The 21313-nt window shown below is 52.4% G+C and overlaps 10 protein-coding genes across 10 annotated transcripts; 8 read left to right on the top strand and 2 right to left on the bottom strand.

Moving 5' to 3' along the window:
- Nucleotides 1-216: 216 nt before the first annotated feature.
- On the top strand, nt 217-3744 carry LAESUDRAFT_225850 (uncharacterized protein). Its single transcript, XM_040901642.1, has 5 exons — nt 217-403; nt 465-1580; nt 1632-3291; nt 3348-3526; nt 3612-3744. The coding sequence occupies exons 2-5, from the start codon at nt 548-550 to the stop codon at nt 3638-3640; spliced, it is 2901 nt and encodes a 966-aa protein (XP_040763092.1). The 5' UTR covers nt 217-403; nt 465-547; the 3' UTR covers nt 3641-3744.
- A 2557-nt stretch (nt 3745-6301) lies between these two features.
- LAESUDRAFT_780573 (uncharacterized protein) lies at nt 6302-9211 on the top strand (the record flags this gene model as incomplete). The annotated part of the gene is made up of 6 exons (XM_040913845.1): nt 6302-6527; nt 6579-7112; nt 7164-7695; nt 7811-8106; nt 8170-8597; nt 8655-9211. The coding sequence occupies 6 exons, from the start codon at nt 6302-6304 to the stop codon at nt 9006-9008; spliced, it is 2370 nt and encodes a 789-aa protein (XP_040763091.1). The 3' UTR covers nt 9009-9211.
- Nucleotides 9212-10425: 1214 nt separating this feature from the next.
- On the top strand, nt 10426-11403 carry LAESUDRAFT_714903 (uncharacterized protein; the record flags this gene model as incomplete). Its single annotated transcript, XM_040907097.1, has 4 exons — nt 10426-10575; nt 10667-10736; nt 10818-11110; nt 11146-11403. 4 exons carry the CDS (start codon nt 10426-10428, stop codon nt 11401-11403), a joined length of 771 nt encoding a protein of 256 aa, XP_040763090.1.
- A 936-nt stretch (nt 11404-12339) lies between these two features.
- LAESUDRAFT_225765 (uncharacterized protein) lies at nt 12340-13028 on the bottom strand. The gene is made up of 5 exons (XM_040901641.1): nt 12887-13028; nt 12712-12815; nt 12539-12659; nt 12441-12488; nt 12340-12381 (listed from the first exon to the last, which is right to left on the bottom strand). The coding sequence occupies exons 1-4, from the start codon at nt 12942-12944 to the stop codon at nt 12466-12468; spliced, it is 306 nt and encodes a 101-aa protein (XP_040763089.1). The 5' UTR covers nt 12945-13028; the 3' UTR covers nt 12340-12381; nt 12441-12465.
- Nucleotides 13029-13948: 920 nt separating this feature from the next.
- LAESUDRAFT_225733 (uncharacterized protein) lies at nt 13949-14978 on the top strand. The gene is made up of 3 exons (XM_040901640.1): nt 13949-14130; nt 14194-14228; nt 14291-14978. Exons 1-3 carry the CDS (start codon nt 14091-14093, stop codon nt 14744-14746), a joined length of 531 nt encoding a protein of 176 aa, XP_040763088.1. The 5' UTR covers nt 13949-14090; the 3' UTR covers nt 14747-14978.
- LAESUDRAFT_750580 (uncharacterized protein) lies at nt 14735-16388 on the bottom strand. Its single transcript, XM_040911613.1, has 6 exons — nt 16150-16388; nt 15907-16090; nt 15740-15855; nt 15554-15679; nt 15253-15498; nt 14735-15189 (listed from the first exon to the last, which is right to left on the bottom strand). Exons 2-6 carry the CDS (start codon nt 15962-15964, stop codon nt 15166-15168), a joined length of 570 nt encoding a protein of 189 aa, XP_040763087.1. The 5' UTR covers nt 15965-16090; nt 16150-16388; the 3' UTR covers nt 14735-15165.
- Nucleotides 16389-16901: 513 nt separating this feature from the next.
- Nucleotides 16902-17814, top strand: LAESUDRAFT_225646 (uncharacterized protein). Its single transcript, XM_040901638.1, has 2 exons — nt 16902-17531; nt 17596-17814. The coding sequence occupies exons 1-2, from the start codon at nt 17060-17062 to the stop codon at nt 17673-17675; spliced, it is 552 nt and encodes a 183-aa protein (XP_040763086.1). The 5' UTR covers nt 16902-17059; the 3' UTR covers nt 17676-17814.
- Nucleotides 17815-18528, top strand: LAESUDRAFT_225647 (uncharacterized protein). The gene is made up of 2 exons (XM_040901639.1): nt 17815-18420; nt 18480-18528. The coding sequence occupies exon 1, from the start codon at nt 17953-17955 to the stop codon at nt 18373-18375; it is 423 nt and encodes a 140-aa protein (XP_040763085.1). The 5' UTR covers nt 17815-17952; the 3' UTR covers nt 18376-18420; nt 18480-18528.
- Nucleotides 18529-18654: 126 nt separating this feature from the next.
- LAESUDRAFT_726977 (uncharacterized protein) lies at nt 18655-19932 on the top strand. Its single transcript, XM_040909137.1, has 4 exons — nt 18655-18736; nt 18813-18942; nt 19016-19272; nt 19330-19932. The coding sequence occupies exons 1-4, from the start codon at nt 18707-18709 to the stop codon at nt 19552-19554; spliced, it is 642 nt and encodes a 213-aa protein (XP_040763084.1). The 5' UTR covers nt 18655-18706; the 3' UTR covers nt 19555-19932.
- LAESUDRAFT_225530 (uncharacterized protein) lies at nt 19669-20367 on the top strand. Its single transcript, XM_040901637.1, has 3 exons — nt 19669-19989; nt 20044-20110; nt 20172-20367. Exons 1-3 carry the CDS (start codon nt 19783-19785, stop codon nt 20270-20272), a joined length of 375 nt encoding a protein of 124 aa, XP_040763083.1. The 5' UTR covers nt 19669-19782; the 3' UTR covers nt 20273-20367.
- Nucleotides 20368-21313: the final 946 nt, after the last annotated feature.

The following is a 21313-nucleotide window of genomic DNA, read 5'->3' as shown; positions in this document are numbered from 1 at the left end:
CGCGGAAGACGTATACGGCGACGATGAAAGAACGTCCGCTGATGATGAACATTCGCATGATGTGGAAAGCGAGTCCAATGAAGAGGTTGCGATTGTTCAGGAGGACGTCGATCCGTCTACCGGCGACGAGGAGGATGCGTTGTCCTCCGCTGCTGAGGAGGAAGTGTTGTCCATCAGCAATGAGGACGAAGTCCCCGTGGACGAGGATGATTTGTCCTTCGTTGATGAGGAGAGTCGTTATGACGGTGACGAGGATGACTTGTCAACCAGCAACGAAGAAGAGCCTTCTGATGCTGAGGAGCAATCGTCTACAGCCGACAAGGAGGAGCTTCCCGGAGACGGCGAGGAATCATCCACCAGTGACAAGGAATACATTCCAGACATAGAAGTCGATATCCCCAAGGTGAAACCGCCTGCCTTTAAATCGTTTGTGGAGCGCTGTCTCTTATTCAGTGGAGCTGAAGACGGCGACGATGAAGCCGAGACAACTTCCGACAGTGGAAGCGAGACAGACGGTGCAGAAAGGACCCGCCGAGCGCAAGCCCGCATGTGTGTGGACGAGGAGCCCTCACGAGAGGATAAGGAGCGGACGCGGATCGCCCGTCGGTTGGAACATGCGGAAGAGTGCGAGGATGAGACGAGCTCGCAAGCGTCGGACGAAGTCAATGGGCGAGAGCGTCATTTTTACCTGTCAAACTCTGAGCGCAGCTACGACTCTTGGAATGGCCAATCGAAGCACGGCTTCTACGTCAATACGGCTGTGCGGGACATACAAAAATCTCGGGAGATATCAAAATGGCGGTTCCGTCGTGCTCGTCAGCTGGATCCCGACTTTGATGGGCGCGACGACCTTGAAGATGTATGGCTCCGCGCCTGTAAGGAAAGTGACGAGGTGTTCGGGTATGAAATGACCGGGCGGGCACACGGCGACTCATATGTTACCGATAATGGGAAAGGCGGTCTCCCTGGTTCAAAAGAGGGAGAGGGGAAGCCGGAAAGAAACCGGGAAGTCGACGGCAAGGGTGTGAACGAGAAGAACAAGAAGACCCGGGAAAAGGACGAGGGACAGGGATCACATCGTCGCTCTCAAAAGGATTATATCACTGATGACGGTTTGGGAGCAAGCAATCGAAACGAAGAGTGGCACGAATTGCACTCCGAACACGAAGATGTCGTTGGTCAAGACGGCAACAACCGGCACGGCTCCGTCAACCGAGGGGATGAAGACTCACTGCACGCGCCCCAGGGCACTTACGATGAAGGCGAAGGATACCCGCACGAAGGTGACCCGGAGGCATACGAGGCCGAATCCGCGGACTTAGAGGATTCGCCACATCTCGCCGTCTGGGGTGCAAAGTTGGACGAGGAAGGTCGGCCATATATTGAGATCGACGATGATGAGGATGACGACGAAGACCAAAGCGAGGAAAATGAAGGCGAGGGTGGTGACGAAGAAGAGCGCTCGCAACACACAGGTCCGCAGGGTGAAGGAGAACCGCAAGCAATCGATGTAGACGACGTTGACGTGCAGGCCGGTGAGCTGCAGGGTTCTATCGGTGTCACAACGGCCGCTGCTTCAGGTAAGCGCGTACAACATTGCGTATTACGAGCTACTCATACGTTTGTTATAGACTCCTCAGTTCAAATAAAGCCTGAGCCAGTCTCGGCGCGCATCAATCAGCAGTCGGGCCCTTCCACTGGGCCGCGCTTGGATCCAACGAAACGCCGTGTCTACCTCGGCGAAGACGGCCTACCAATCATTCATGGCGCCACGGACAAAGAAGTTCGCGCAATCTTGCGTTCACTGACGGATCGCGTCGATGCATTCCAGAAGCACGATCACACGATGGATGTCATGGAGCTCGTTATCGATGCGAACGACAAAACCCTCAAAGACATGGCCAAGCGGCTCGCCAACATGCAGCGCGGGCGCCGTGCAATCGAACGCCACTTCATGGAACAAATGAAGAAGACTCCGAGCCTTTGGGACGGATCGATGTCCTGGATGCCACCAGAAGAAGGAGAGGGGGCAGCGCATGCGGACCAGGACATCAGAATGGATGGCTCCTCACAGCAGCCAAATGATGAGGAGGCACGCCAATCACCGGACAACATTGAGAGACCAGCATCTCCGGTGCAGCATCTCAAGCGAAAGAGGCGAAGTTTGTACTCATCTGAGTGGGTGCGACGAGCAGCCATCAGGGATGGATTTGTGCCAGACGACGATCCATCCATCGAGGACCGGGAGCAGCTCAGAGAAAAAGCGGGCATGCCAGCGTTCATGCAGCCGCCTGTCTGGGCATTGCCGGAGCACTCCGGCAGCGCTGACTTCATGAATGTAGAGCCTCGAGCAGCTGATCAGTCATTCGAGCAAACGCACAAGCGCAGTCGCTCGGGAGGACTAAGTCCTGAACCTCGCGTCCCCAAGAGAATGAAAAATGACTCAGGAGTCTCGCATATGGAGCCAACGTTCACCAATCAGGATGTAGATGTAGACATGCAGCCAGCTGCCGAAATATCACTACAGAATCAACAAGGTGACCAGGCAGAGGAAGAACGTGTCGCATCACGCCTGCCCGCCGAAAAAGCAGCAGGCGATGCTGATCCCTCACGTGTGGAACCCTTGTCCGGTGATGATGATGCGGAGATGCAACTTGCTATTCAGTTGTCCTTGCAGGACCAAGTGGGGAATCCGTCTGGTGGAAATGGTTCCACGTCACGATCAGTGGAGAAGATGAGAGCAGATGCAGTTCCCCCTCACCCAGAGGTGTACTCGAGCGGCGAAGATGCAGATATGCAAGCCGCCATCAGGTTGTCACTTCAGGAGCAGCACTCTGGAGAAGCGCTGCCTGGGATCCGCTTGGCCAAAGAATCAGGCGCACGTCCCTTCGGCACCGAGGCATACTCAGATCAAGAAGACGCAGACTACCAGGCAGCCATCAGGCTGTCATTGCAGGAACTAGAGCACAACTACTCTGTAGGAGAGAGCTCCAGATTGCACCGCGCGCTGCCGATAAGGACTGATGCGAGCTCCTCGCGTTTGGAGCCAGATCTGGACAAGAAGGCTCTGCGGATATGGCGCGAGAAACACGGCAAAGATGCGGAACCGACACTTGCTGAGGCGGTGAGCATTGAGCGTGCGGTAATGCAGGGCGTGTCACCCGAGAATGCCGTGGAACACGTTGGCGTAGCTCCTACTGCGCCTGCGGAGGTTGCTGTAGGTGCAGAGCTGCACAAATCACCGGTCGCTCATAGAAGCGAGCGGTTCATGCGGTGGGTGGAGGAGGAGATGTATGGGCCTTCGCATGATTTGATATATACCCTTCTGATGAACTTACCGCTGGCAGGGAGGAGAAGAGCTTGGAAGATTTTTTGATCTATTGGGAAGCACTTTTCGATATCACAGAAGAGGAAAGGACACTTGTAACAACCAAGCAGACTGCTACTATGGCAGACTCGTCTAATGAGAATGCAGCGGTGAAGATGAGAGAGATCATCGCAGAGAAGAGATCAAATGCGGTATCAGGTGAGATAGAGAAGTCTGTCGCGAACGAAAGCAGACACCTTGCGACAGAAGAGGATACGCCGTCTGTAATCGATCTCCACACAAGGCAAAGGGAGCGTGGGAGTCAGCGGGTAGGCGAGGTCACGGCAAATGATCAAGAGGAAGAAGAACAGGAGCAACGCGTAACGGACAGGGCCGATATGTCCGTAGAGGGCGAGAAGACAAGTTATCTCATCCAGGAGCACGCAAGACTGGCGGTTGCAGAAGGGGCTGCATCTCAAGCTGAGAAGGTATCGATCCTTCTCGCCGAAGAGGAGAAGCTTGAGAACGAAGGCCGTGAGAATGAGAGTGGGGAAAATGGAAAGAAGCAACAGGACCAGGCCCGAGAAGCAGAACCCGCAGCAAGGGAAGGAACGATTTCGCTTTTGGAAGACGATCAAAGAAATGTCATCACAGAGCAGGCGCCCGTCGTGGAAGATCACAACAATGAGAGGGAGAGGGTCGAGGAAGAGAACGAAGCAGGTCTTGCTTCAGCAGCGGATGGCGTTTCTATCGCATGGAGACCTGCTATGAACGAGAGTATTCGCTCTTGGCCACAACACGAGGAATATCGTGCGGATGAACGTGATGCGTTGGATGCTGCATCAAAGGCAGCCGGAACCGCTGTATCGGTAAATTATGGAGAACAGCGACAGCAGAAGATGAAGAGGAATCCAAAGAAAAGACGTCTTACTCCGATGTCGGAGGTTTTTGATGAGGCGAGGACCGAGCGTGCAGTCAAGAGGGCCAAGAATGCAGACGCGCCTGTGAACCAATCTGTCACCTCTTCAACGCAAGCAGAAACTATCGCGAATCATACTGTCAAGGAGGCAGGCAAGTCCGTGAAGCAGACAGAGCGGAAGGAGGGCGGAACAGTGGGTGAGGGGAATGAGAATGAAGTGAAGGGTCGGGAAGGAGGGGTCGAGGGAGACAAGGAGCTCCGATGCTCACTGAGTCAGGCTAATCCTCAAGGAATTGTACCAAGTGCTCATCTACGGCTCGTTGAGAACGGCACACAGCACAAGCCTCCTACGGGAACAAAACGAGGGGCGGATGAGCTGGAGGAACAGTGAGTATGATCGATAAATTTGATGAATGTTTACTGATTTCTTGTGAAGGAATGACACTGAAGGGAAGCACTCAAAGAGGAACAAAGCCCTTTGTCTTCCGCATCCGGAGGAACGCCGCTATCAACCCTCGGCCCTACATAAATATTGGATGCGATCTCGAGTGAAGCGAGCACATCCTTGACTTGTTCGAGATGTGCTGAACTTGATCTCTGCAACTAATTTATTCAGTATCTACCATTGGAAGGGATACCTTTGCCGTGTGCGGATTATACTCATCTTGGATTGTATACTATGCGCCTTGTTGGACGTCTTGTTGTTGTATACTCTAGTTTTACTTCACAATCTACCTACTGTGTAGTACTGTCGCTATTAATAGAGTGCTAATTGTAGCGTTGCAGGTTCGTCGCACTACTGTCTACTCTAATATTCAATTCTTGCATCCACAGCGTGGTCCAGCTAGTACTGGCCCTGTCGTGGCTGAGGGTTGAGATGGAATGGAACGTACTGTGGTTCATGCACATGCCTTACACTGCCTGCTTTGACTAAATCAGAGTCATTGGTCTTACCTGCCACGGGGTCGACGGGGCCAACGCCCCGTCATACGTGACAACGCCGGCGGCGGAAGTAAGTGCACTTCGAAGGTGGGCCGGCTGTCGTGTCTTTACACATACAGCCGCATATTATACATTTCATTGCCCCCTTCGTGTACAGTGGTACAAGGACCCTCCCTTTGCTAGCGCCGTCTTGGATTACCAGAAATTCTTGTAAGATCGTGACGGCCAGCACTGATCAGTTGCAGGACGAACTCAGGCTCTCAACATCTAGAGCTACGATATGAATGGGACTTCCGGAGAGAGAACTACAATTGCAAGTTGAGACCAGGTAGTCGCATCTGCTCCGTATTTTCCGGGAAACAACTCACGGAAATCTTGTCGCAAATGGAGATGTCGGCAAAGCTCGAAGTGGGGCCTGCGACCGGTGGAGGACCATTTGCCATGTGAGATCGTGCTTGTATACAAAGGGCCTACCGGAAGGTGTCCAGCCGTAGCCAGCCGTGCGTCTGAGGAGCGTCTAACTGGCCAAAGGCGACCAAATCCCCCACGTGGGAAACATACCTGGGCGCGGCTTTAGGAGGCAATATAGATTCACTGTATTACTTGATCATTGGCCTCCATTGGTCCAGATCCTAGCATGACAAAGTCCACAATTGCTGCCTCGTGAATTGTAGGTGGACGTGCAGAACGTACCCAAGTCATACCTGTATATACGCCTGCCTTTGGAGCATACTCTTCGTATGTGCGTGATGCAGATCGAACAATCGGACATGATCGTGGCTGTCGACAAAGCGCCGGCTTCGAAAATCAGGAGCGAAACGTGCGTCACGTGATACGTGACTGGGTTGTCCGTGAATTCGCTCTCTTCATGATTCGTGATCGTTTTCCTCCTCCCTTACAGCCTCCGACTCGAGGTACACCTGCATCTTCATGCAAATCGTTTCTATGAACATTGAGTCTGATTTCATCTGGTTTCTGCAGAATCTACTTGCCGCCCGGGATCTGGAGGTTCCTACGTTGGCGGATCTCCCCATTTACTCAGGCACGAGCGCCGTGCTTGCCCTATATTTATTTCCTTTCCGCCGCCCAAAGATTTCCCGCGACCCCCTCATCTGTCTTCTCGCCAGCATTTCATGCCTATACAGAAAGCTCCATTAAAGAATGCGCTCGACATTCGCCTCGCAGAGTCGGTCGTTTTCCTCCGAGCCGGAGATGCTACCGGCAGGCAACGCAACATGCAGATCGATGCGCCTCCCGGGATGCTTCGCGGATTATTGACCCTTACACTCAACAAGCCCACAAGGATTTCGAGTATTGAGATTGAGCTTGTGGGGAAGACGAACACGGCTTGGCCAGAGGGTATGCCTTCCTAGACACACTCTTTTACGCACCGATAACTTCACGGAGCAGGTATTGGTGCGCGCCGCATCGAAGTTTCTGAAGAGCATGAGATCTACTCGCAATCGTATGTCCTCTTCCGCGCGGGCTCAGAAACGCCGTACAGGAACAACCGGCGCACACACTCGGTAGGGCCTGGAATCGTCCTGGACCACGACGAGGACGAGCGTTCGGACCACTCGAGCGATGAGCATGGTGCGTCCGTGTACAGACACGTAAGTGAAGAGCAGCGGGGACGTGCACTGCACCCGCCGCCTGCAGGGTTTGATCGGACGACAAGACGTCACCAGTCCGTTGACCAGACCAACTTCCAACGCGACTACGTCTCGCACCGAGAAAACGGGCTGCCGCTGGTGATACCGCCGTACTCACCACCGTACTCGGCTGAGGGCACGCCATCATACTCGCTGACGCCGATTACGTTGAGCCCCACCACGTCTATCGTGCGCCGAATGCACACTGTAGAGGAGGCCCCCATCGAGTCGGCGTTGGATATAGATGTACTTACAACTGGAGCCAGGTCCGAGCTGGAGAGAGACCATAGCAGTGAGCTTTCATGTTCTACTTATTCGTACAATTCCCTAACCCTCGTCTCAGGCTTCACATCGTTGCCATTGCGGCGGAACGGCCACGCTGGCGCCTCATCGGTATCGAGCCTACGACTGGACACTAACACTACACAATCAGCGCGTCCCAGCCTTGAAGAGGAACGACCCGAATTTATACTCGGAAGCAGTTCTAGCCCGTTCCAGGCGCACTTGCAATCGCGGTCAGCTGACTTTCAAAGGAGAGAGGCCTCGCGCTCCTCGGACCTCCGCGAGATGGAGGATGGACGGGGCAGGAAGCATAAGCGCTTCAGCTTGGCGAACGTGTCAAGTGCACTGCTGGATGTGGTCATGGACCGGGTGCGATCGCGCTCGCGCTCTTCCCTGATGGATCATCATGGAGACGTGACGCCTCCACGAGGCCGGGCGAGGGAGCGACCGTTAGATGTCATCTCAGACGGTAGCGAGGAAAGTACGCCGAATCGGGAACGGTCGGCATTAGGGGTGGTGGGAGGTGTGCTCGGCTTGGATTCGGACGAGGGGAAGGAATACGGCGATGGATGGAAGGAGTTCCGCAAAGGTGCGTGACACCTGGCTCCCAAAGGCGTGCTGCTGTGAACTGTGGCTGATGTGAACTGTGTACGTAGGTGTCTACACATATCCGATATCTTTCGCCATTCCGGCCGATTCTCCACCGAGTCTCAAATGTGAATACGGTTCCGTCACCTGGAAACTCAAGGCTACTGCGCACCGCCCCGGGACGTTCACCGCAAAGCTGTCGGCAGCACAGGAAATCGCTGTAGTTGCATGCCCCTCGGAGGATGATACTGAGGACACGGAGAGTATCATCGTCGAGCGACAGTGGGATACACAAATGCAGTATCTCATTACGATCTCGGGCCGTAGCTTCCCGATTGGCGGGATCATGCCGGTCAGCATAACGTTTATGCCATGGACGAAGATGAAGATCTATCGAGTCTCCGTTCTACTAGAAGGTGAGAGCTCATTGGCTTTCGTTGTCTTTCCCCTAGCTCACATGTATTGCCGCGTGCCACCAGAGCGCATTGACTATTGGACGGATTTCAAACGAATAGCACGCACTGATCCCATCACCCGGATATCCTTGATGTCTCTGAAGTACCCGCAGAAGGATGCACCTCCAATTCTCCCCTTAGATCCGGACGACCCTCATGCATTCGAGCGTTCGCCGTTTGTTGACCTCCTAGAACCCAGTGACGACCCCGGCGAATATGCGTCTAATATGATGGGCCCGGGCCCGTGGACAGTCAAGAAGGACATCCAACTTCCAGACTCATGCTCCCAGCTGCACTTCACGAACCGGAATAAACGGAGCAATATCTTCGTATCACATATGCTTAAAATCATCTTCCGAGTCGAACGAGGAGATGATCAGGCAATCGATGCGCATACAGGAAAGCGGAAAATGTTTGACATCGTTGTGCAGACTCCGATACACATCTTATCAGTGAGATTTTCAGTGACACAAACGGATGCCATTTTACTGATGAGCATTCTCTTGCAGTGTTTATGCAATCACGACTATCTGTCCCTCCCCCCGTATTCACGAGCGACGGAACCGCTTTCCCCTCATCACGCCTCATGCAGTTACACTTCACCCGCCGAAAACAACGGTGGCCCTATGACAGTTGCTGAGTGCTCGACCCAGTCGACATTTATGCTCGGCGTGCGTAGACAAATTGAACGCGCCCCTTCCGCACACTCCGACCATCCGCCAGTTCCAATACATACCTTGCTCACTCCGGCCCTTTCGCGGACTGATTCCATCTTCGAGCGTGGCACACAGTTCGGACGGCTCGTCGCGGGGCAAGAGAGCGAGCTCGGCGAAGCGCCCCCTGCATATAGCGAGGTTGCATAGCGGGCTTGTATATTTCGGTTTAACAGCGCCACTGGATCGGTGTTTTATGCTGTCATAATTTCTGGACTTGCTGTAGCCTACCTGTAACGATGCAAATTGCCTCCATCCTCATCTTAGAGCTATTGTATGAATAGTCACGAAGTAATGCAGACCTCGTACGTCTTGGGTACGTTCTGTTTGCCCAGTAATGTGCAATAATATGACTGTTGATATGTGCTGTATCCTGCAGGTCTAGTAGGAAGCCAAAGGAATCCGAGCCCGCCAGCGGCTTTGGGTTGCATAATTGCAAGAGAATGACAAATGATGTGATCTTCATTGATGGCTCAAACGCCTTGTGCGCATCACAGATGGCATGGTGGATCCACAAGCGAGCTGAGTGGTTCTTTGGCGCGCGGCGCCGATGGGTCACGGTGTCCACATGATTGCATCGCTGAAGCTGTTGCCGATCTCGCGGTTGTTGTTCGAGCGGCTTGAAAATAAAGCTGGCTGGCGTGTCGAATATTTGGGGAACGGACGGCCTTCCAATGTCAGAGAAACAACCGCGGTGAATCGGCGGCAAAACGTAAAGATCAGCATTGGCACTGTCGGTCCTGCGGATCCAGCCTGGCGCATCCTTTCGATCAATTCAAGATGACGAATGCGTTCGATTTGACCATTTAGACTTTGCAAAAAGATATAAGACTTTCTGGAAATGTCCATATCTTGAGGATATCCTGGCCTATATATCCGACATGTGTCACGACCAGATCTTATGAATTTGAAGGCAAGGGAAGTCTGCCATGGTGATTTTCAATGATGGCACATCCACCTCGTATATTGCAAGTCTTATTATCTATGCGTGGCTACACTAAGCCTCCGTGAAATAAAGGTATCTTCATAAGGATCCCGAGGCACATTCAGAACGCGGATTTTTTTGGACGCATGGTGAGAGAATGTTGTCGATTGGGAGTGCAGTACTCATCTATGTCCAACATTTTGAGCTTAGTCAAGCTACTGAACCATCGAAGAAGATGTCAAGTATCCTGAGGTTCAGTTCGTGGATGCGTTGATAAAGAAAAAAAGGATCAGACGAGAGTACAACCATCGGCGGCCTGTTGCTCACGTTGATGTGGTGATTTTCCAGCCTCGACAGCTGAAGGCATGATGCTTGAGGCTGATACCGTTCTTTCGCAGTGAAAACCTGACTGGTGAGTGGTTCTGGGCTTTCGTCAACTTTTTTGACAACTTATAAATACATCCTTAGCCATAACCACACATTGGCACTTCGATATTGTCGTCTCATCCGCTGTTCGGCTGAACTTAATTTCTCTGTTCTCCGATAAGGTCATCAGACCTCTCTTCCGCTAGTACGTCTATTTCACCATCAAGTGACACTGAGTTTCAAATAATGCCTTAACAGCGTGTCTCTTGCCAAAAAATGCCCATGCAGATTCAAAATCTGTATGCAAATATGTTTTGCGATTACAAAGACGGTGCGCTGTTTGGGCTAGGGATTATTCACAAGCACATATGGCGGCCTGAATCTGGTCAACTGAATCAGGTAGATGCCTGGATTGCAATTCTGAAGGTATGTCCCGTTCGACAACATACCAGATGAAAGTTGTGTTGCACATCGCGACATTATACACCCAAACCTAACTTATCGGACTTGGCTGCAGATGGACAATGGCATGCGTCCTGCAAGCACCGGGGAGCCGGAATGGGTTATGATTACAATTTCCAAGCAGTGTGGGATCATGAAATCCAGACACGCATAAACTACACGTTCGTCGAATATGCTATAGAAGTTGACATTCTATCAATTCCTAGCAATTGGGCCGGCACCGGAGAGCAACGGTGCCGTTGCAGTGCTAGGTGGTTCCGTCGCATACCCTTTGGACGACAAGACTCATGGCCTCGACGCTGACGCATACCGTTTTGCACTCGACTCTGCGAACGTTTCTCGCCCGGCCAAGCGAGAGGCGTTGAATAAGATGTTCTCGGCCACGAACGTTTCGCTGTGCTTCGAGCGTTGCCCTCCAGGACCGCATGATAAATTCGATTTTCATCGGTCTAACGTGAAGGAGGCGCAGACTGTCATTGCAGCTGCGCTTGGTACCCCAGTAAGAAGATCTTCACTCCTTCGTTTTTGAACCAGGACAAGAGCTTTCGTCACGAGCCTCCGCTGACCGCCGAGGATTATTGCCGAGCGAGGCGAAGCATGGCCACTCCATTTATCAAATATCCGCCGAGCGGGGAAGAACTTGGCGAAAGAAATAGACCTTTGGAGGAAGGCATTAACGATTATGGGAGAGAGCACTGCACGCGAATTAGTTTCAATCTCTGCGGGGGGTTCAAAAACCTGATCGCTCCGAGCTCGCAGTGGCTGCAAACGGCGACATCACTGCGAGTATGAATATCAATGCGTCAGTATACATTTGGCGTCTCACAGGCATGGCGTTGCCTGAATGGGCACAAGAAGTCAAAAGAAATGATACTCAACGATCGCTGTGCTTTGGATGCCTATGTGACATTCTTGTTCAGATGCAAGTCTGCCTGGGTAGTCCGAACTATCGCATGTTATTTTTATCTTGCTTTGCTTCGTGAATGCCTTGCCGTTGCTGATTCGTCACATATTGCTGTGTTTGCTTATTGGCCTTGTGCACGGCGCGTCAGCGCATTGAATTCACGAAATGAGCAGCGGCGCGCCTTTAGAGATGTAGGATTTCGTAGGGGTCGCCCGTGCGACGATTGCCATCTTCAACGTCTCAAAGGGGCCGCATACTGTAAGGAAGACACCTGCAGCGCGCCCGAACCAGCCTGATGTTATGATTGTGACATACATCGATTAAGCTACATGAGCCGCACTGAACGCTCGCATACAGTTTGGTAGCGATGGCGAGCAAGACGACATAGGACTACACAGTATTCCAATGATGCACAACAGACAACAAAACGATGAATAGGCTCCAAGCGGACGACTTGCAGGCTACGATGACCTTGTGACAGCTGCGCACCTGTGCTGCAGCTATCGGGCCTGATGAGCTCGGTAGGTGACGTTGGAACGTATTACACGGCGGATATGATGAGAGTATGTTCCAGGGGATTTCAAACTGGGGATCTACCGTTGGGCCAGGCTGCGAAAACGAATGTGATAGACGAAGCAGCGATTTATAATTATCGAAAGGCGCAAGGCCGCGCCTTCTGCACGGTAGCGATATGGAAGGAAATCTAGACTTTGCTGAGACGTAAGTCGTTGAATGGAGCAAAATAGGGACATGACGTACGGCCAGTATTAGTCGGTGTCAGAGGATTGCAGAGTTCTTCTTACACCGTATATGTCCGTGATTCAACTTGTGACCGATCTCTGTGTAATAACCGCATCGCCCGAAGGCTCCTAGGTGATACTGTATCGGCCCATAGTTAACAAAGATATCTGACGAGCACACTTACTGCAACGTCCAGTGACAGGGTAGGCTCAATCATGTGGGCTATCAGTGTCTACAACGAATCTCAGCACTGAGGTTGTGGAGCAGTGACCGCAAACGAACCTACACTTCTGCTGGACTTTGCTGCCAATTCTAGGTCTTCTGGAATAATAGCCAATGGTACAGCAGTGTTCACTGCGTTCAATGACTCATTTTCACGTTCAGAAAGCAACTTGATAGGATGCTGGCATTCAAATGAGCATCATGATAGGTATTTATGACGAGGACTTGCAGACCGATTCAGCGAAAAGACAGCCTAATATCCTGCAGTTTCTCTCTTCAACTCCTCGTGTCTTGAGAGCAGTTGGCACGGGAGCCGTGCGGCAGGCTGGCGAGAAAGCTATGGGCCATACCCGAGGAGTCAGTCATGGCCCAGTGCACAGAAGCAAATGAAGCCAGCGGGTTGCTTACCACCGACAAGCAGAGCAGAAATAGCAAAGGCTCGAAAGGGAATGAACGAGGCAACCATGATACTCAACGGGACTCGGAAGGATGGCAGTGCAACTTGAGAGTTGCTAGGTAAAGCTAGTGCTGAGAATGATGCTCAAAGCTGGCTCGAGTTGAACGATAATTCGACAGTCAATGCCACTAACACCATGAGCGTAGCAACAAGTCTCGCAAAGTTATATACCGCAGTGCTATTTCCACCTCGTCCCCCCATGACGCATGCTCTCGCAGGCAAGGCACGCGGAACCAGCATGATGAACACAAATAGACCCTGCGCAGTAGGCATTGAAATTTGAAGGTATGGCCCGAATGAGTGAATTGCTTATGCAGCCACCGCGACGGCAGTACGTCCGTGATGGCTCGCTGCCGCTCATACTACAACAGACTACAACAGTTTCCGTTTAGGAAATTCGCACGACTGTTCCGAACGAATCCCCCAAGTAGGTATGTGTACATGCCTTTGTTTTGCAACTCCCACGCTTGCCAGTGACCATCATTTCCGATACGGCTAGAAGATCTGTGCTAGCTGTCCGATCCTGGAATACTTTCGATTTTTCCCTGCCACGTCGACATCGGGACTCAGTCAGTCATCTTCTCAAATTTTGTGAGAAATCGCTGTCCAGCACGCGTAGTGCTTCAAGTTCCGGAAAAAAACTAGTTATCATTATCCAAGAGCTCAGAACTCGTAGAAGCTGCGAGATCGATCACTCCTATAGTGCCAAATTTCCCTCAACTGGTTTGAGCGCGAAGTTTCACTAAAAATCCTCAGAGCTTGATACGGCTTCTTCTCGCTGAGGGTTTTCCGCGGCCTTCTTTCCAACTTTATTAGCATTGGATTTTGCCGATCAGTTGCTGTTGCATCTAGAACCAGGTGGTCCAGGAAGCCGGTTTCTTGCTGCATCGTGCATCTCGTTAGTGGGGCCCTTCCACCTCGTCCAGAAGTACATGCGTCTATGTAAACATCATCCTGAATGCAGCGCCTGTTTCATTTGATCCGATGAAGGACCCGGGCAAGGATCATTTGGCGCGCTTGTCCAAGAACTGAAGTTTGGTTGCTTCTCATTCGGAAGTGGTATATCTGGAAATTCAAGCGCCCACAGCAACTCTTCCTTGCGAAAGATGACCTGGTTTTGCTGATTGCATTACGGGCTGCTATCAGCATCCTAACATGATGAGACGGTCACGCTGCATGGGGATCAGCAGAGTCTGTGAGTACAGAGATACCCTTACATCTGTATACGTTTACTCAAGATTGAGTTGCACTGACGCAGGGGATGTTCGGTCAGGACCTCTTGGCCATCACATTGTGAGCAGAACAATGCATCCTCGACGCCGCATGTTCTAGTTGCTGATATAGGGCGCCGATAGCGGCAATGCTGTATTGTGCGCTTTGCATATGGTCGCAAGCTCAATCCAAGCCAAAGCGTCGATGTGAAAAGGGCTGTGAGATGCGACCAGTGGCAATACAATCATGTCGAAGCTACTCTTGCAGTAAAAAGGGTGTGCGCGGTACTATCTGCGGTCACCATGTCCACCAAGTTCGTCCATCATCGGAGGTGTCGTGCCAGCTTCTTGCTCCACAATGTAGTCAGTCTAGAATGGCCTATGAGACCTCCGGAGGTGACAGTGCTTCCTGAAACCCGGCATCAACGGCGAGAACGGTACCCTTCTACTCCGAGCTACGAGGATTTGTGTACCGAGACCCTGAACGCAAGAGAAGCTCGGCACCGAGCGGTCGTTATCGGCGTAAGTATGCACAGTCGCAATATACCTCCCTTATGTCGTTCGCTTCTGCACTCTGGAATGATCAAAGCACCGGGATGAACACGGTTAAATTGAGGGAATAACGGAGACTAATAATACAGGGATGATAGACAATGAAATGCTAAGGATACAACTCGATAAACAAGTGAGTACAGTAATTCTATAACATCGAATAGTATGCAGTTGTTCTTCCGTATCGTACCAGCCCCGCTGAAAAGTGATCCTCGTCTTGCATGCAGGATCGTCCGCGAGGCGGAAAGAGGTATAGTATGTGTGTGTATCGAAAAGCGAAAATGGTGTAGCGTAAGTCGAAGAGCGGATATCAAATGCAGAGATCTGCGCGGCCGGATCCGAAGGGAGAATAAGCGAAGCGAGTCGGTCCGGCCAAATAAAGAGCTGGTTGCTCAGATGGCGTGTAAGAAGGAGCGTGGTGAGATTGAGGGCAAAGCAGACAGAGGGCACGGCACAGCCGTGCACGATCAGAGACAGCCGCCCTGTCGACACTAGAACAAGAATGTCGCAGCTCAATATTGCGAAACGATCAGAAAAACAACAAGCACGCGCACGTTCTTGGGTTCCAAGATCCTCAACTTCCGCTCTTCCTCTGTTCTGCTGGCTTCTTCACTGCGAACGGAATCGTGTCCGTTCTCTTCTAGGATCTCTAATGTAGCAGTGCTCGCACGGGAGGACACGAAAGCGTCTGAACCCTGTGGTGGTACCTGCTGAGGCGCTGGACTGCGGTATTCGACGTCGACAAGGACTGTGGCGTCTTGTTCTTGCTGGGACTCTGTGTCACTTGCAGAATGCGTCACCTGATAATGACTCTTATAAGGACCGCGTCTAAAGAATGAATAGGATAATACGAACAGCAAGCTCAGCAACGGCTGAATTGACTGGTATTGGCTCGGACAGCAGTCCCATGCGCTGAAGCTCGCGCTTGACCGTATCTTCATCAGGAGGTGCAGCCTCGGAAAAGGAGGCGGCGGAGGTAACCTATGAAATGACAACCTATTGAGAGACTTGCGAAGGAAGAAATAGAAAGGATGAACATACCTCGTGAGGTTTCGCGAAGAGACAGCCAAGCAATCTACAGTTCCTCTCCTCGATGCTGGGCTCAGCTCTCGCATCAAGGCTATACGACACAGGAGCGGCATGGACAAGGTCAAAAGCTATGTCATCGTTAGCATCGCGTGCGGTTCTGTGGATCGCGAAGTACTCACCACCGACGAACAGCGCCGAGATGGCAAAGGTACGTGTTAAAATGAAAGTGGCGACCATTATGGCTCAGGGACCAAGAGAGCGGGTATGTGTCAGCGGTCGATTTGGGATGTGCTAGGCACCAAATGACAGCTTGGACGATCGACGATGCTTTGAAGGGGGGACAGAGAAAGACCCGGCTGCAAGCTTCGAAAGTCAGCTGGAGGGCATGATGAGGGAACAAGACGGAGATTTATACGACCTACCACATGGAGGATGTGCCCACATTGTTCTGAAAGCAGAGCACAAACTGGGGCATGGCCCACAACGCCTACTGGAGCGCCAGGCTAGCCGACGAAATAGCTGCTCCGAATTGAGTAGTGCGCTTGTGTGCACGAAATTGCGATCGTAATCGGAAGCAGAAATTCACAGCGTCGTAGGCGTCCTGGCGGGCATTCTCTTGCGACGGCACACACGATTTGGGACGACGAAGTCGAGAACATGCAGCCGACTACAAGAATTGCCTTTCTGCCCGGGCACGAGGCAGAGCGTGAACCCTTCTCAGTTTCCTCATATGGGTTCACCTTTGTTCAGGGCCACGTGCGCCGATGGCGCAAGCTGTGGCGCAGGCTCGTAGCAGAAAGCAGAAAAGAAATGCTGCAACTTGGTTACTTCCGTGTTGTAGAAGCAGAAGTCCTGGTCTGGTAAGGTACAACTTTTCCAGTAGCAGTGACGACCGGGTTTCCTTAGATCAGGGAGAAGATCCAACACGATGCTGCTGGGTGACTCGCCGAAGATGACGTTCCCTGACCAACCTCATTTTCGACCAGCAGTATGGTTTTCTGATTTCCCCGGTGGTGAGTATCCGCTGTCTTTGACTCATTTGCTCACTGAACTGCTTTATGCTGCACGACAGACATCAACTCGTGAAGTGGCCATGTGAACACAACTTGACGCTCATTCAATCGAAATCCGCCGGCGTATCCTCGTCGTATCGGTGCTCGCATGCTTTCCATGGGCCGACAATGCGCAGATCAATGGCCGCCGCAGTAGCAAACGCAGCACAGCCTAGCCTCATATACCGCAAGACAGAGTTCAAGGTGCACGCCTGTCAACCTACCTTGGTCTGGCGACCCGGTCCTACGGTCTGGATGCATTTGCTACATCCTTGGCCAAATGTTGATCGCCGTGGATGGACGACAGCTCGTCGACCGTACTAGCGTAACTAGGCAACAGCTAGCGCAAACGGTGTGCATGCTCGTAACGATGCTCCGAGCGCGGTTCGTCAAGTTCAACTGCGTATTGTCTATGTCGACTGACGAACATCCCGCGCAACATTGCTTGACTCCTCTTTCTCACACTGGACTGCTCAAGCACTGGGGCACTGCTCTTGGCTTTCAGATAACTGTCTACATTGTGCTACAGACTGCTTGTTTATTCTGCCATGGCTGTGTAACACCTGTTGTTCATATCGCCTTGCAACCTGACCTTGCTCATGGCCACCATTTTTCGTCAGGGTGGTCAAGGCTGCCCTCTCGGGCGAGCTGGGGTCGTCTTGTGTCATGTATCGTCTCGGTACTGATCAGTTCTAGTCGGTGCAGCTGTCATGACACAGCAGTTGTGATTGTTGAAACGGGTGTTCAGCGTGGTATCGTCTCTGCTTACTTGGCTACAGTCATTCGCCGTTATTAATAACGTTTCCGCTCATATAGATGAGCGGGAATGCAACGATCACCGGGCGACATGCGTTCAGCGTCCAACGACAGTGGCGCTGCGTGGTGTACTGCATTGAACCGAAGTCCTTGCAACGATCGTCTAGAAGGCCCAGGTTCGTGACCAATGCGTTCTGTCCGCAGCCATCGTTGGCGACTGCGCCCCCTCCAGCATTCACAACTGCTCTGCGCATGGGCCCGTACTTATGAAGGGTTCCGCTTGCCTTGGCGCCTAGCGGGACCGACGGCTGTCTCGTGAGACATCGTTGCTCGGTTCCGCGCTCTGCATCAGACAGTCGCACACACGCTCGCGAGAAGGCTGCCGTTAGGCAAGTCGTCGGCGCGAGCTCGCACCTGATGCTCGTTGGTGGTGTCCTGGCCTGCTCTGCTGGCTTCCGCAGCGTATCTTCAAATTCAGAATTCATGCGCAGTCTATTAGCTCAGTGCATGGCAGACGCCTCAGTTCCGTCTCGGCGCCTCCTGTCCACGCTATCTCGATCGCTCGTGGCATCACCCGTGATCCCATCACTGAGAGAACAACCTGCCGCTTCCACACGGCTACGTCGCTGGACGTCACACTACTATTTCTTGAATGCTGGTGAGACTGTAGCTGGAGCGAGATCATCGTCATGTTTGCGTACATTCTGGCACATCCTGTGCTATGAGCGTGGCCCTGGGCAACGAAGCATCCTTGGTGTGCATTCAGCGTGGTCCTCGTGTCTGCGGCCCCTTTATAGCGTTGACGTTTCACGGGCAATATTTAGCTCGGTAGTCTTGTAGCGCCGCGCTTCAGCCGCAACCCTGGCATTCATCGTTTAGCCTAAAGTATCTCTGTTGCCTCATTAAGGTTGTCGTATATCACGTGACATATTTTGGCCAATCAGCAGCGTCCCCGGAGATATTTTTGTCCTTCCATGTTCCTGGCATTACCCGGCAGATCAATTTTCTCGCAGGGTTTGATCCTTAGATCACGTGGCACAATGCTCAATAGCCTCGAGTTGAATGTCCGCCTCTTTACCCTCTTGCCTTTCGGTCCATCCGCTCACTACCTCGTCCCTTTGCTCAGGCCGTCGTCGTCGCCCTCTTTGTCAAGCAATTTTCCGTTGACAAGATGTACGCACTCTCGCTCGCCGTCTCTGCTGTAAGTTCTCTCGTCTTCGAGTGCGACGACGGGCGCGGCGCTGATAAGGTGGTTATCTTTGCGCGACGTACTCTAGCTGGCCGCGTCTGTTGTGTCTGCAACGCAGTGGAACATCACAGTTGGCCTCAACACCACCACTAACGCCAGCCTGGTGTTCCAACCTGGGGAAGTGCACGCTGTCATTGGTGATACCGTGGTCTTTAACTGTATGTGGCGACCATCAAAAATGAAGGGCTGGAATGGTCGATTCTGACGCACTATCTCCCCTCCGCTGCATAGTCACCACCGGCAACCACACAGCGACTCAGTCGACGTTCGCCTCGCCCTGCATTGTGGCGAACGAGGTCAACTCCACGATCAACGGTTTCAACTCGGGCTTCCGCGATGCAGGCAACGAGACGGCCATCACGCAGCTGACGGTCCCCATCACGAGCAACGACAGCATATGGTTCTTCGACTACAACACGTGTGGCGAGGGTGGTGTCGGTGTGATCAACGCGAATGACAGCTCGACGCAGACGCTGCTCGGTTTCATCGTAAGCTGATCGCTCCGTCGTCACTGCCCGAAAGGTGGCTGACAATACATCTTGTAGCGCAATGCCAAGCGTCTGAATGGCACTGCGACGTCCTCCAGCGCGTCCTCTAGTGCCACCTCAACCGGCGGCGCGTCGAGCGGCAGCTCTGGGTCCAAGTCTGGGTCTGGCTCGTCTTCGTCCTCCAGCTCGACCGCGACGACTTCCTCTTCTGCCGCCGATCGAAACATCGTCGTTGGCGGCTTGAGTGTCATTCCGTTGGTGCTCGCCGCGCTTGCGCTCTAAGGCGCTCATATTCGTGGGCAGGCAGTCAAAAGTGCCCGTCGCGTGCTCTTGTGCGGGTGCCTGTTTGTATATCCTGTTGATGGCCTATGTGTCCCTATTTGTGTCTGCAGATTTTTGTGCCAGTGGCGAAGGAATCAAGGAGGGATGGTTGCTTGCTGCTCGGTGCGGTCGTGGTGACTGTTGGTGGATGGACTTTCGAACTGCTAGTTGCTCTGGCTGACTGACGATATGGCACCCCACATACCACTAGGCAACATGGTTCACACTCCCTCGTTGATTCTCTATACCATGTGTTTGCTTCTGTCATGTACCTCTTGGGCCTTGGCCCTTTTGTCTGTCAGCCTTGCTTCACCGTATCCCCCCCTTCTGTTATACTATAGTTTTTATTACTTTCATAGTCACAGAGCGCATATTCGGTATCATCTACATACGTACGTACGTGCTTGGGATTTTGACGCACATCGACGACTGATGGACTCGCATGAATAGATATACGCTGGTTCGACCCATGCATACCTCAGCCGAATGATGTTCGACTCTGTTCTTCTGCACCTCTGTGCTGTCCTGTCGTTTCTCTCGTCGCTCGTTTGGATGCTTATAAAATGCGATTTTTCCAGCCAATGACTGCGCCGCAGTCGCAGTTTTAGCTCAAGTCCCCACGGTAGCGGGGACCTTTTCCTGCAGAATGCCAAATGTCTCACGCATCGATGCTATGTAAGTATGGAATGGGTTGTGCTAACTCGCTGGACTTCGAGTTCCGTCGATTGGATGATATTGACCTGCCTCGAGGCCGGCGATTTTCATTAGTTGTCATTGGGTACTCCAAGACATGAAATAGTCGAGGCTCATCAGCAGAATAACGTTGAAGTCTCCCGGGATATTTGACGGCGCAGTACCACGTCATGCGATGCAGTGTGTGTTGACGACTCGACGAAAACGCAGATGTCGACATCTGCGTGTGCAAACTTTGAATGACTATGTGAATAGTGACTCACCAGTGGTGCTTTTGTGTTCTAATGATATTGATTCGTGCAACTTCGGGTCTGGTCTGAATTTGACTCGTAACTCACTCAGCATGGGAAGAACTGGTACTTACTTGTTCATTCAGGAGGACACGGTCAAAGTATGGTCAAACTCGGCCTACATCGAGTTCATCATCGGACAAGGTGTCATGGCAACTTCACCAGCTCTTGATAGCCAACTGGCGACATGGCGACATCGACCCACTTCGCCCTCAGAGCCTGATGACAGGCGCAGAATCCAGACCCGACAAACGTCAATTGGGAAACAAGCTGCGCAAACACGGTGCAGGTGCGACAGTATGCTCTATCATAGAGCAGCCGACACCCAGGCGCATGATGCGCCTGTTACAGCATTCGTCTGCGGTAGGACTTGCAGTCGCGGTCGGAGCGAGGATGCGCTCGAAATACACGCGCACGCATTTCGCATATACGTCGAATCGAAGCCGGTCCTGAGTGGACGGCCGCCTCGTGAACATGTGGACGAGGAAAGCTGGTGAGAATCAACGAGACGTGGCAATGCCATGGGACGGACCAGAGTATCCTTGGCGTCTTGGTCCCGAACCGAATCATGCGCTACACAAGATGAAATACAGAGTCTATCCGGTACCATAAGAAGTCGAGTGAGAGTTCACTGGTCACTGATCGGACCGCGACACGTCTTTGCGAGTCTGGGTATGTCTGCTTGCCACCCTAGAAGGAGGGATTGTTTTCCTAATGATTGAGCTCAAGATGGCCTC

The sequence above is a fragment of the Laetiporus sulphureus genome (assembly GCF_001632365.1).
Source record: "Laetiporus sulphureus 93-53 unplaced genomic scaffold LAESUscaffold_26, whole genome shotgun sequence".
NCBI lineage: Eukaryota > Fungi > Basidiomycota > Agaricomycetes > Polyporales > Laetiporaceae > Laetiporus > Laetiporus sulphureus.
Note: the sequence above shows the minus strand (reverse complement) of the source record. Positions and strands in the feature narration are given on the sequence as shown.